This window comes from Sinocyclocheilus rhinocerous, unplaced genomic scaffold (genome assembly GCF_001515625.1).
Source record: "Sinocyclocheilus rhinocerous isolate Xijiao unplaced genomic scaffold, SAMN03320098_v1.1 scaffold226, whole genome shotgun sequence".
NCBI classification, from domain to species: Eukaryota; Metazoa; Chordata; class Actinopteri; order Cypriniformes; family Cyprinidae; genus Sinocyclocheilus; species Sinocyclocheilus rhinocerous.
The window spans coordinates 294,988-308,076 of record NW_015631726.1 but is presented as its reverse complement, the minus strand read 5'-3'; the positions used below and the strand labels follow the sequence as shown (position 1 = coordinate 308,076).

At 35.6% G+C, this 13,089-nt stretch overlaps 1 protein-coding gene and 2 long non-coding RNA genes across 3 annotated transcripts; all 3 read right to left on the bottom strand.

Annotated features, from left to right (window-relative positions):
- Positions 1-2,477: 2,477 nt before the first annotated feature.
- Positions 2,478-9,867, bottom strand: LOC107741941 (leishmanolysin-like peptidase). The gene is made up of 17 exons (XM_016554756.1): positions 9,586-9,867; positions 8,985-9,082; positions 8,866-8,896; positions 8,660-8,742; positions 8,400-8,517; positions 7,666-7,844; positions 7,458-7,563; positions 7,276-7,370; positions 6,914-7,031; positions 6,726-6,833; positions 6,538-6,614; positions 5,960-6,070; positions 5,437-5,569; positions 5,094-5,253; positions 4,833-4,963; positions 3,805-4,015; positions 2,478-3,178 (listed from the first exon to the last, which is right to left on the bottom strand). The coding sequence occupies exons 1-17, from the start codon at positions 9,718-9,720 to the stop codon at positions 3,078-3,080; spliced, it is 1,995 nt and encodes a 664-aa protein (XP_016410242.1). The 5' UTR covers positions 9,721-9,867; the 3' UTR covers positions 2,478-3,077.
- Positions 9,868-10,467: 600 nt separating this feature from the next.
- LOC107741940 (uncharacterized) lies at positions 10,468-11,018 on the bottom strand. Its single transcript, XR_001640255.1, has 2 exons — positions 10,938-11,018; positions 10,468-10,855 (listed from the first exon to the last, which is right to left on the bottom strand). It is a non-coding gene; the product is annotated as an uncharacterized LOC107741940 (long non-coding RNA).
- An 870-nt stretch (positions 11,019-11,888) lies between these two features.
- LOC107741939 (uncharacterized) lies at positions 11,889-12,439 on the bottom strand. Its single transcript, XR_001640254.1, has 2 exons — positions 12,359-12,439; positions 11,889-12,276 (listed from the first exon to the last, which is right to left on the bottom strand). It is a non-coding gene; the product is annotated as an uncharacterized LOC107741939 (long non-coding RNA).
- Between the last annotated feature and the right edge of the window lie 650 nt (positions 12,440-13,089).

The window sequence follows — 13,089 nt, the reverse complement described above, 5'->3', positions numbered from 1 at the left end:
AAAGAAAAAGCATAATTACATAAATTAAATAATATGTTTGTAAATGTTCCAATGCTACAAAGTGTCAATGCTCGCAGTGATGATTACAATTTTCAAGAAAAGGGTCTCCTATATGAGCAAGACACAAAAGTTTGCTTTCAATCTAAAAACTTATGTTCAGACATACTGTTAAAACTATATGCTCATACGGTCCTTGAGTGAATACCATGAAAGGAAAGGCATTTCAGTTGAGGTTTGATTGAGAGTACAAAACTCCTTCAGTTACATTATAATGAGCCACTAAAACTGTAAGACTCATTCAGTCCAACATTTCGAAACTCCAACTCTACATACATACAGTAAATATGAATTCATACCATAATCACACCATACTTTAGAGTTTCACTATGAAATCTGGAATCTCATTTGCTCCATATTTCACCCAATTAATCTCTTCATCAAACAGGACGCTTAAAACGCAAAATACAATTCTTAACACATCAGCAATCAATACTACAATAGAAACATATTTACGCAACATTCCATATGCAAAGGCTCTAAATTAATGTTGTATTCAAAGCTGCCATGTTTGTCTCTCAGCAACTAATACTGTGTCCTAAAATGAAAGCATTGTATTACCTAACAAAAAGAAGTCAAATATTATAATACTAAAAAGTTATGAATGGCAAAGGGTTCAAATCTTACGTCATTTTGTAACTAAATACATGGATTCAGAGCAGCATCCACAAAAGTTCTTCATTCAATATTATAAGATAAGAAAGAACAAGTAAAATACCAGATAATTACACAACAGACACCTTCACTAGTCCTCTAACACCTGTAACAATCTAGTCTCTAAACTATCACATACACAGTGCAACTCCTCAGTATTTGTCCCCAATTTCATTTTTTAAATAATGGCTACATTTTGAATGCATTAAAGCAAGTTACAATGTGACTACAGTAGGACAATAATCAACACCTGCTTTTTTTGCAACACCTGCAAAAGTTGTTTAATGGAATATCTGTTCTAGATATTCTGTTTTTTTTTAAAAAAAGGTCAGATAAAAGAGCCCTACTAATGGCACCTTGCTACTGTAGTGAATTGACACCATGACAAATGTTATATTAGCATTATAAAAAAAAAAGAAAAAAAAAAGATACTAATCAACACGATAATGTCATCTGATCTCATATAAAGAGATAATAAGCACTTTTCTCAAGGGTTTTTAGTGAGTTGATTGTTATAAGACAACAAAGTCTATAAAGATCTGCAGCCTTGGTAGGACAGCCCTTTAGGACCAAAATCTGGCAACACATTTCAAGGTGAACAGAATCATAATGACAGTATGTTAAAAAACTAAATGCAATAAAACTAAATCTCACACGTACAACAAGGTCCACACGTCTGAGACCACTAATGAAAATGCAGTATTTTACAGTATTTAATTTAGTACAAAATGTCTTAGAAATTATATAATTTCAACATAATTTGAGTGAACAGTTCAATTAAAAATGAAAATAAATTTTAAAATTTCTTCGTATTTGGTTTGTCATCCATTGTCGAGCCAGGGTTATTAAAGTTAACTAAAACCATGAAAAAAAAAAAAAAAACATTGTTACTTGAAATCAAATTAATAGAAAAATACTTATTTCAGTTAGTTGCCAAGGCAACATTCTTCATTTTTCCCTGTCCACACAAACGCGGTTATTTTTAAAACCAAACATTTTTGAAAACGCCTGCCAGGGTGAAGATTTTCAAAAACTCCGGTTCTTGCAGTGTTATCGTGTAGAGTCTAAAAAACACTGTAGACAGCGAAACTGGAGTTTTTGGCTTGTGAAGTTGGCGCCTGCGCTGTTATCTCCGCCTACTGGAGACTTTTTCAGGCTTCTGATTGGCCAACATGGCTTTACGGTTGAGATTATATCGCCACCTGTTGGATGGTTTGGCATGCTCTTGGCAGTGATTCATAGCATGCGTTTGCGTTTTCATGTGGACGGAGTTTTTTTTTTAAACAGAAAAAGGAAAAACTCCGTTTATAAAAATACCCGTTTACGTGTGGACATGGCAACTAATACTGAAATAAAATGAGGATAAATGAAAGTAAATAAAAAGTTGAAAACTCACAGCAAAAAGACTAAAACTAAAACTAAATATTAAAATAAAAACTAATTCAAAATATAAAATAAAACTACAATGGTATCTTAATGATACTAAAATAGTACTGACTCGAGCTGCTCGTGAACTTGAGAATGTGTAAACTTATGTTCTCCAGCATGATTTGAGAATGATACAAAGAGCATCTTGTGCTTCAACGGAAGCAAGAACATCTGACTGTCAGTATAAAGAGACCCATGATCAATGTCAACTTTTAGTGACCTAGAAAATTTTTTCTTCATTTACATTATCTTTCCTTTTTTTTTTAAATATCTAAAAATCCAAAAATGTTCTATTTACCTGTAAATTTAAAAAGAAATCCCAGATTTGTACCCAACTGTGTATTAATAAATTCAAACACGTTTAAACCCTTTCTGAAGTATTTATCTTGTACAACAGCAACATTCAAATTTCTATAAATTATTAAAAAAAAAATCAGCACTTGCACGAACCTTAACAGAGATCTCACCTGCACTTCTCCATGCAAAATCACAAGCATCGTCAGTCACATGACCTGATATACGCTGATTAAAACATTGCCAGCAAGTAATTTTACGAAACAACAGAGAAGCACCATGAGCAGAAGACCAGAGAGAATATCTCCCGACATTCTCAAACCGATGCCTATTTCATGACCCAAAATGCTACAGGTCCATCAGAGAGACAAAGAGAACATTAATTAGCACCTGCACAACCGTAACTTGCATGACTATGGCTTCACATTGGATCAACAGCTTGCTGGCACCAGACAGCCAGGCAAGGAGGAGTGCAATCAATGGCTTTTCAATCCCACCTACAGTCCACACCTCCACATAGAGAGAACAGTTATCAGATCACAGACTACACTAATCGCCGTTTTGCTCTCCACAGCAGCTAAACCTCAAGGGAAGCCTGTAGCATATCAAGGCATCCATATTCACCCAATAAACTGGGAACAAATTCAGTCCCTGCCAAAAAGGAGGAAGCCGATCAGCAGTGGAGTAAGAGTTAACAGGAGCTGCCATAAGTTCAACACCAAACATGAAGACCTGGAACAAGGATCTGAGAAAAGAAAAGAATGATTTTAATATGAAATAAATTAGCCTTTTTTGGCAAACAAACATATTTTGCATTGTTTGAACCTTGTTAAAGTATGTACCTGGTTTACCTTCTATATTTGGAAAACTTTTTTTTCTTGCAACATTTCACACAATTGATGTTTATAAATAATCATCATAATCATTTTATTTCAGACAGGCAAAATTGGTGGCTTCAGTAACTTTTTTTTTTTGCTTTTTAAACAGTAGCCTAATATTTGTAATCAGTTTTTAAAATTTAAATTTTATATTTAATATGTTTATTCTTTTTTAACTTTTTATAGTCATTTTTATGCATCTTGTAGGACTGTTTTATGATTTTTATAAAAACTTTGAATTACCATTTGAATTACAAAAAAATAATAATAATTTTGATTTAATATTAATATTTACTTATCAATGTTTACTCATTTACTACATTATCCATACATATTTGATATGCATTATCAATAATAATAATAATAATAATAATAAAACTTTTATATGTATAAATACAGTATATATTAAAAATAACACCAATAAGCAACCACTCATAGTATAGTCTTACAGCCATAGACATGGTGATGTGATGAGTGTTAGACAGTAACTTACCTAAGTGGGCACTCTTGGTGGTGTTTTGAGGGGAGATCTCATGAGGGAGGGGGCAGACGCTGCAGAAGTCAGAGCAGGTTGGGCAGATGAGCTGTCCACTGTAGACCCATCCATTCATTCGTATGCTCACGTTGATCACCTGACCAGTACGAACACATGGATAGGACTCATTCTGCACCCAGACCAACAACCCTTGGGCTGTGCAAGACACCTGCAACACAAATCACAGTTTCAGTACACATAAAGCATCAGTTTCCTATGTTGCGGTGGTACATAATGCCCCAGTTGAAAAAAAAAAAAGTTTTATTATTTATAATAATTTTACTTACATATTTACACTATCATTAAGAGAAATTATCAAAGGTGTCAGTAAAGACATAATGTTACAAAATATTGTGCTTTTATAACTGTATTGAAAAAAGAAAAAAAAAATTTATAGGCAGTTACTTTGAATTCAGAGCAGGTTGGGCAGATGAGCTGTCCACTGTAGACCCATCCATTCATTCGTATGCTCACGTTGATCACCTGACCAGTACGAACACATGGATAGGACTCATTCTGCACCCAGACCAACAACCCTTGGGCTGTGCAAGACACCTGCAACACAAATCACAGTTTCAGTACACATAAAGCATCAGTTTCCTATGTTGCGGTGGTACATAATGCCCCAGTTGAAAAAAAAAAAAGTTTTATTATTTATAATCATTTTACTTACACACATATTTACACTATCATTAAGAGAAATTATCAAAGGTGTCAGTAAAGACATAATGTTACAAAATATTGTGCTTTTATAACTGTATTGAAAAAAGAAAAAAAAAATTTATAGGCAGTTACTTTGAATTGTAATATTATGTCACAATATTACTGTTTTTACTTTTAGATCAAATAAATGCAGCCTTGGTGAGAATAAGAGACCTCTTTCAAAAACATTAAAAAAAATCTTTATGACCCAAAACTTTTGATATATAGACACAATTCTGCAGCGACTGTCCCATCTCTCATGAGATCTACCATTACATTATTACCTTATAGCAACCACTGCCCCAGTCTGGGTAGGTCATTCTTTTGGTGCACTGCTCCATTACAAATGGTGACTTCTGGTACAGACACACAGACCCCGGGCCATACTGTTCCGCCCCATAGTTTCTCCATGTGGCTAAAAAAGCAAAACCCCAACAGTCTCAACTACATGCAAAAAATACTGAACAACACAAGAAGGAATAAGCAAATGAGACCTTCCATTATACTTCTAAATGAAGAAAGGATGTGAGTGAATGGCATCTAACCTGGCTGGTTCTCCTGTATCCTGCAGTAAGAGCTGCGCTGGTATTCCCCACCCACATGCCAACTAAACTCCTGGCTAAAAGGACAGTAGTCTGCGATCTCTACAGCCCCTCCGTATGCTGGCAAATCTTCCTCGGGGACACCAGGGATATGGTCAAAATACTAGAGGATGGAGAGGGTTTATTACATTCAAATGAACCTTCTATAAAGGCAGTCATCTTGTATTTATCTGTAAACAACCAGTCAATTGTATTTGTATACTGATTTTCACAATACAGTGTTTCAGATGAATAAGAATCGAGGGAATATACAGAGGATTTTTACCTGCATTTCTGCTGATCTTACCTGATACTCTGCAGGAAGCACATGAGGAAACTTCTGCAGGTTGCACACGGCCACTGCCAGCTGGTCCTGCCTGCAGGTGAGCTGTAGAGGTGCGCTCCTCACAGAATCACAGTACGGGCTCAGGGTTGGCCTCCTGTTTCAAAAACATTAGGGACAGATGTCCAATCAATGACCCAAATCTTAACCAATATGTTGTACATATATTTAAGACTATGAAACTCCAGTTTCTCTGGAAAAGATACAATAAGACACTGGAATCAATCTGAAATAAAGAACTGCTACAAATGTACAACAAACAATCTAATTTGTTTCTGTACCACTAGCAACATGAGTTTGTGTTCCTAGGGAACGCATGAACTTATGAAATGTACAGTTTTTTTAATGCAATTGTATGGCATTTTGATAAAAGCATCTGCCAAAACAAATAAAAGTACATTGTCCACTTAATACAACAACAACAAAAATGATTTTTTTCGCAAGTGTACACAAAGTTTTAGTATGCATCTCATGTATCAAAGCTTACGTATGGCGATGTTGGTCTATCCAGAATTTACAGCTTTTCATTACAAAGTCGCAACCCAAACCTCTTCCCCACTCCAAGTTCTCCGCCATACTATAATTGGCTCTGTACCACCTTAAAACAGAAAATAGCACAGCGAGGAGTCAATCATAGGACAGTCTTAGCATTCTAGTACTTAAATTACTAAATTACACTTAAAGGGGTAGGTAGTCCACTGAAAAATGCAAATCCTGTCAACATTTACTCATATATATATATATATATATATATATATATAATAGATATATAGACATAGATATAGATACATAGATATAGAGGAATGCTGAAACAGTTTTAGGCCCCATTGACTTCCATATTATTTTTGTCCATACTGTGGGCAGTGAATGGGAACCGAATTGTTTGTTTACCAACATTCTTCAAAATATCCTCTTTTGTGTTGCACAGAGTTTGAAACAACATGAGGGTGAGTAAATTATGAAAGAATCTACATTTTTGGGGGGAACTATACCTGTAAATGTAGAAGTTTACACCTTCGTAAGAGAATAAACTGCATTAGCCATGAGCAACAATACTTCTCTTACCCTGTATCCTCCATTATGGCCAAAGTCATTCTGGAAAACACTCTGTTCTGTGTATGAGATCCAGTCATTGCCTCATTCTGTTAAAATAAAACATGCTGAATTCAATAAAAAAACAGTACTTCGATAGTACTGACACTGAAGTAGTTAAGTGTTCATGAACACCACCAGGGATGATTTGGTTTCAGTACCTCTAACAGACGTTTTTCCCAGTGGTTGAACTCGGTGCCAGCACCTCCCTGGTTCTCCAGTTCCATGCCCTCTAGAATGGGGCAATTAAAATGTCTCCTGGTTTCCTCCTGATAAAACATCACAACAATTCATGCAACTCAATTCGACTATTTAGATGCTGTTCCTTTAAAAGGAAAGAAATACTTACAACTACACGTGGGGTGGCCAGAAGATGGACCGTGTGTCTGACCATGTGGCCTCCACGGATGTCCCACAGCCGAGTTGCTCTTTTGATGACTTTATCACTCCATTGATATAACCCTAAACTGAGAGAGAGAGAGAGAGAGAGATATAAAAAGAAATAAACATAGTGCTATATATATAGTTTAACAATAAAGGTCCATTATATACATATATCAGGGGGTCATGCACGCAACTAAAATAACAATTTTAACCTGTATTACTCATGCAATATAATTATCACAATGTTACAATAACAGATTTTAATATTATTTAAATATTTTTAAATTGTATTTCAAAAACAAATAAAAATACAAATATAACCATCACCTTTCATTGTATGCAGGTAGACCACTTGCAGAACGTGGTGTCAAAGGTTTCCCATCATCATCATGGTAAAACGCAAAGAGTCCTGCAGAAAAACCCTTAAAACATATAGAACATATAATTGAACAATAATGATAAACTATCAAGCTCTCCACATGAGGATGTGCGGAGTTTAATGTTGTTACCAGGGCATGTATGATCTCGTGTTTGACTGTGGACAGCATCCCTTCAAACTCCTGAGGTTGAGTAGAGATCATATTGGGACACAGATTGGCATATCCAGCGATGGGCCTACATTAAGAAATTCTGCCGTTACTGTCAGCAACACACTGGACTATTTCCACAGTATACTCTAAAGCGAATTAAAATCACCTACATTCCCATTTCAATTACCTGTCCAGTTCAGACTCCAGCTGGCAGTACGCTGCATAGGCTACGATGTTTTCTTGTCCACAACGCTCTGTGGTCATCGCACTCACGTACAACACAAAACCAGCCCTCACCACCCCCTCACCATCAGGAGAGCCAGCGGGGCCGCAGGACTTGCCAGACTCACTGCAAACCCTGCATTGCTAAAGGAGACCTCATTCTATGAATCAAAAATTCTCATATATTTACCTGCAATATATTGGTATTTGTCAGTATTAGAAATATTAGAATTCATTTTATCCATAAAACGGATCTTTAAGTAGGAATGGTGCTTCTGTATATTTACGCAGATAATTGTTAAAACAATATTTCAAACACCGAATTGAATATATAAACATAAACATCAATAGACATCAACAGACACCTTAATTCTCATACAGTGCTCATTATATGTAATTTAGGGTCAAATCAAGTGAATCCAAAATTCACCAAAAATCAAATCAAAAAGCACCAAAGGGTGAAATAAATAGGCTTGGTTGAGTAATTCACACCGGTATGAAATAGATATGTGGAATATTGCTCATATTAAGCTACCAAAATGAAAAAATGGTGAACAAAATCACTATGTCTTGAGGTTTTTTTTTTTTTTTGAATAATCTGTATGGTTTATATGCAGCAAATATATTGCAATAAAAAGGAATAAACAAAATAAGGAAGGAAATATTTTTGGCCCAAAAATTTGAGGGGGCCAAAAATACCTGCAAATGTTGTTCAGGGACAACAACTGGGCCACACTTGGTGATGTCTGCACACGGTCCCTGACAGTAGCGATGTGGATCATCTCTTTTCCTAAGGTACTGATTGGTTGCGCATTGTCTAATCATTAAGAAAAAAAATATTGGGATTACAAAAAAGAAACTAATGAGATTAAATATCCACCAAGCTTCCAGAAGGACATGGCTGAGTGCAATTTTAAGAGGATTTGCTGTCAGACAATACTAGCTGAGAAGAGAATTACCTGCTCAGTAATATTGGACCTGACAGCCTACGAACCCTGAAGGCCTTCTGAAGATAATCAATCGCCTGTGGGAGAAGCTTGTCCTTGAAACAAAGCAGAATTGAAAAGATTAATCATATTTAGAGGTGAAAGGCCATTTACAAGATTTAACAAATAACATTTAGCTTTACATATTGATAAAACCTTGACCACAGAAATCAAAATACCTTCACAAGGCTGCTTTTGGCTTCATCTAACCTGTGTGAGCAGTAAAGATATTAAGTCAATGTATGACAATGACAATGTGGCATTACTGTATTTAATAAAATACAAACGTATAACTAACCCATCCAAGCTGGAGTCGTACTCTATTTGGATCTTTAACTGCTGGTCAGTGCTTCTTTTGGTCAATCTATCTGGCTTCAAAAACACTTTATGTAGGACCTAGAATGGCAAACAGCAGACATTATTATAAGTCCTGGTAAAATCATATTCTAAAACAATATTTCATAGATTATTTGAGCAGTGAAGGATGATCTTCATTGAACAGAAAAAAAAGCTTGGACTGCTATATATAATTTCATTATGTACTACAGAAGAACGTTATACAGATTTTAAGGCGAGCAAATGATGAGATATTTTTCATTTTATGGTTAACTGTCCCTTTAATGCAACATCGTCCAGATAAATGCCTTTTAAAGCGATAGTTTTACCAAAATGGAAAATTCTGCCTTCATTTATTCACCTTAAAGTCACTTTCTTTCTTCTGTGGAACATAAAGGAGACGTTAGCAGATTGTCAGCCTCAGTTATTATTCATTTTTAGGATATAAAGCACAACATGGCATGATATAAAGAAGGCACAATCTCATATGTTGTTAAGAAGGCACAATCTTAAATGTCGTATTTGAGAACCAGAAGAAAGAATAACAAATAAGAGGGACTGACCTCTGTGGGCAGGGGCACTTTATGGTCACAGGTGTGCGTCTGTGCGCCGGTGCTGATGAAGATGATGATGATGATGGTGTTAAAGAGTAAAGCAGCTCTAACTGATCGAGGCTGCCGCCATCCTGACGCCATCATTCACTCCGTGACTTTAACATTCATATCTCCGTCCTGTCACGCTGCAAAAAGCACTTCAATATCGCATAAAATTGAAAGATGTTCCGTGAAGAATTCAAATCAGCTGTTCATTAAACCGGCTTCACCCATAAACCCAGAGCAGCGTAAACACGGAAACAATGCTTCAGCGTTTCAAAATAAAAGCGTGTACCCAATATAAATGTAATACTACTACTACTAATAATAATAATAATAGCTGTAGATACTGCGATGTTTGCTGAGCTTACTATGTACTAAATACTTAGCTCAGCAGGGCTGTAGTCGGGCTCAGAATGAAAATACTTATCTAATACTGCACAATGTATACTGCATACCATTAAAAAAGTATTATGTGAGCCAGAACACATTACGAAATATTTGTCAATGTAGTCTTTGGCTACATTGAGGCATCACTGAATTCAATGATGAACTGCCTTTAACTGAAAAATTAGTGTTTACTATTGTCCTTTTGCATTATTGACACTATTTTCCTAATTAATGCTGTTCAGTTGCTTTGACACAATCTGTATTGTTAAAAGCGCTATATAAATAAAGGTGACTTGACTTGACTTTATTATTATTAATAATAATAGCAATAATAATTTGTACATACCTTTTACATAGAGCATTCTAAACTACTGAGCAGTATGCAGTTTCTATACTGAATTGATTTCAGTCAGTGCAAACAAAAGGGGGATTATAAAACATAAATCAGACACAAAACAGATCCAAAATATAAAATGATTTATTATAAGAGTACAGAAAATCGCTTTTAATTACATAATCATCTACAGGATACAACGCCTTGGTCTCATGGTTAAAAGAGCACAAAAATGAACTAAATATTCTGTAGATAATATTCTAAAGACTTTGATAAATCAGTCCTACTTTCTAAAGAGCAGCAAACAGGTTTGTTTCAAATAAGAATGATCTTTGATCAGATACTGCTTATTTGAGGCACAAGTACACAGTATCTGACTCAGAGTTTGAGTTTCCCAGCCAGAGGGCTGCAGGGGTAGAGCTGTGAGAAACGGCCCAGCGTCCACACAGGAAACACATTCCTGTAAGAGGTGTAGCTGATGGCACAGCTTTTATTGAACACTCCAGAAATGTTCTCCTGAAAACAAGGAAACAACCCAGCACATTTTATTAGAGAGAGACCTCAGATGAATTTGAGATCTAGCAACAGCTTTGCTCACCTGTGGCCAGTCTCCATTGGGCAGCTGCCTATCAATCAGACCTTGAATGCCTCGCTCGATCACTCTGATGTCAGGGTACCTAAAAATGAAATTTTTAAAGTAAATAGACCTCAGATGAATTTGAGATCTAGCAACAGCTTTGCTCACCTGTGGCCAGTCTCCATTGGGCAGCTGCCTATCAATCAGACCTTGAATGCCTCGCTCGATCACTCTGATGTCAGGGTACCTAAAAATGACATTTTTTAAGTAAATTAACCCCACTGAACCTCATTGTTTTCCATGCAATTTGCCATAAATCAACACTTTGAAAAACACTAAAGTGTCAGGAAAAAAAGTTATTGTAGGTTGCCAAACACTGAAATATGAAATACATGAAAATGTCATATTTACTCAAATTTGAGAATCATTTTCTAAATCATCCAAAAAAAATCACTTTAATATCTAGTTGAAAAAATCTTTGGATCTCAATTACTAGACTGTTGCTGAACAGAAGCATGAGAAAGTCATTTTTTACCCTCACAAGGGTTTAAGAAAAAGACATAAAAAGGCAGAGGAAGTACAAATAGCAATAGATATTACTTACACTAAGTACAAATAATGTTAGATACTATTTATACTTTCTTGCAGTTACTTGTATTTGTAGTTATGGTGTCTGTGCAGCTCATTTTGAACACAAAAAAATATATTGGTTAAATTGACCCCTAATACAATAAAAATAATGGAAATTATTTAACTACCTCACATATTTTGTATTTTTTAGTCACTGACAAGCTACAATAGAGGTTTTCTGTTTTTGCAAGAATCTTTAGTATTTTTCATAATGTTGATTTTTGGCAAACTGAATAGAAAACAATGTGGGTCAGTTTGCCCCACCCCCACTCCCCCAACACAATTTCAGTCAGTGCAAACAAAAGGGGGATTATAAAACATAAATCAGACACAAAACAGATCCAAAATATAAAATGATTTATTATAAGAGTACAGAAAATCGCTTTTAATTACATAATCATCTACAGGATACAACGCCTTGGTCTCATGGTTAAAAGAGCACAAAAATGAACTAAATATTCTGTAGATAATATTCTAAAGACTTTGATAAATCAGTCCTACTTTCTAAAGAGCAGCAAACAGGTTTGTTTCAAATAAGAATGATCTTTGATCAGATACTGCTTATTTGAGGCACAAGTACACAGTATCTGACTCAGAGTTTGAGTTTCCCAGCCAGAGGGCTGCAGGGGTAGAGCTGTGAGAAACGGCCCAGCGTCCACACAGGAAACACATTCCTGTAAGAGGTGTAGCTGATGGCACAGCTTTTATTGAACACTCCAGAAATGTTCTCCTGAAAACAAGGAAACAACCCAGCACATTTTATTAGAGAGAGACCTCAGATGAATTTGAGATCTAGCAATAGCTTTGCTCACCTGTGGCCAGTCTCCATTGGGCAGCTGCCTATCAATCAGACCTTGAATGCCTCGCTCGATCACTCTGATGTCAGGGTACCTAAAAATGACATTTTTTAAGTAAATTAACCCCACTGAACCTCATTGTTTTCCATGCAATTTGCCATAAATCAACACTTTGAAAAACACTAAAGTGTCAGGAAAAAAAGTTATTGTAGGTTGCCAAACACTGAAATATGAAATACATGAAAATGTCATATTTACTCAAATTTGAACTATTCCTTTAGACTGATGTATTCACAGGAATTATATATTTGATATTGTTCACAAATGTTCACAAACTCTTAAGGGTTTCTCCCAAGGTTTTTTCTCCATTCTGTCACCGATGGAGTTTTGGTTCCTTGCCGCTGTCGCCTCTGGCTTGCTTAGTTGGGGACACTTCATTTCCAGCGATATCGTCACCTTGATTGCACAGATACTATTTAAACTGAACTGAGCTGAATGAAGACATCACTGAATTCAATGATGAACTGCCTTTAACTGAAAAATTAGTGTTTACTATTGTCCTTTTGCATTATTGACACTATTTTCCTAATTAATGCTGTTCAGTTGCTTTGACACAATCTGTATTGTTAAAAGCGCTATATAAATAAAGGTGACTTGACTTGACTTTATTATTATTAATAATAATAGCAATAATAATTTGTACATACCTTTTACATAGAGCATTCTAAACTACTGAGCAGTATGCA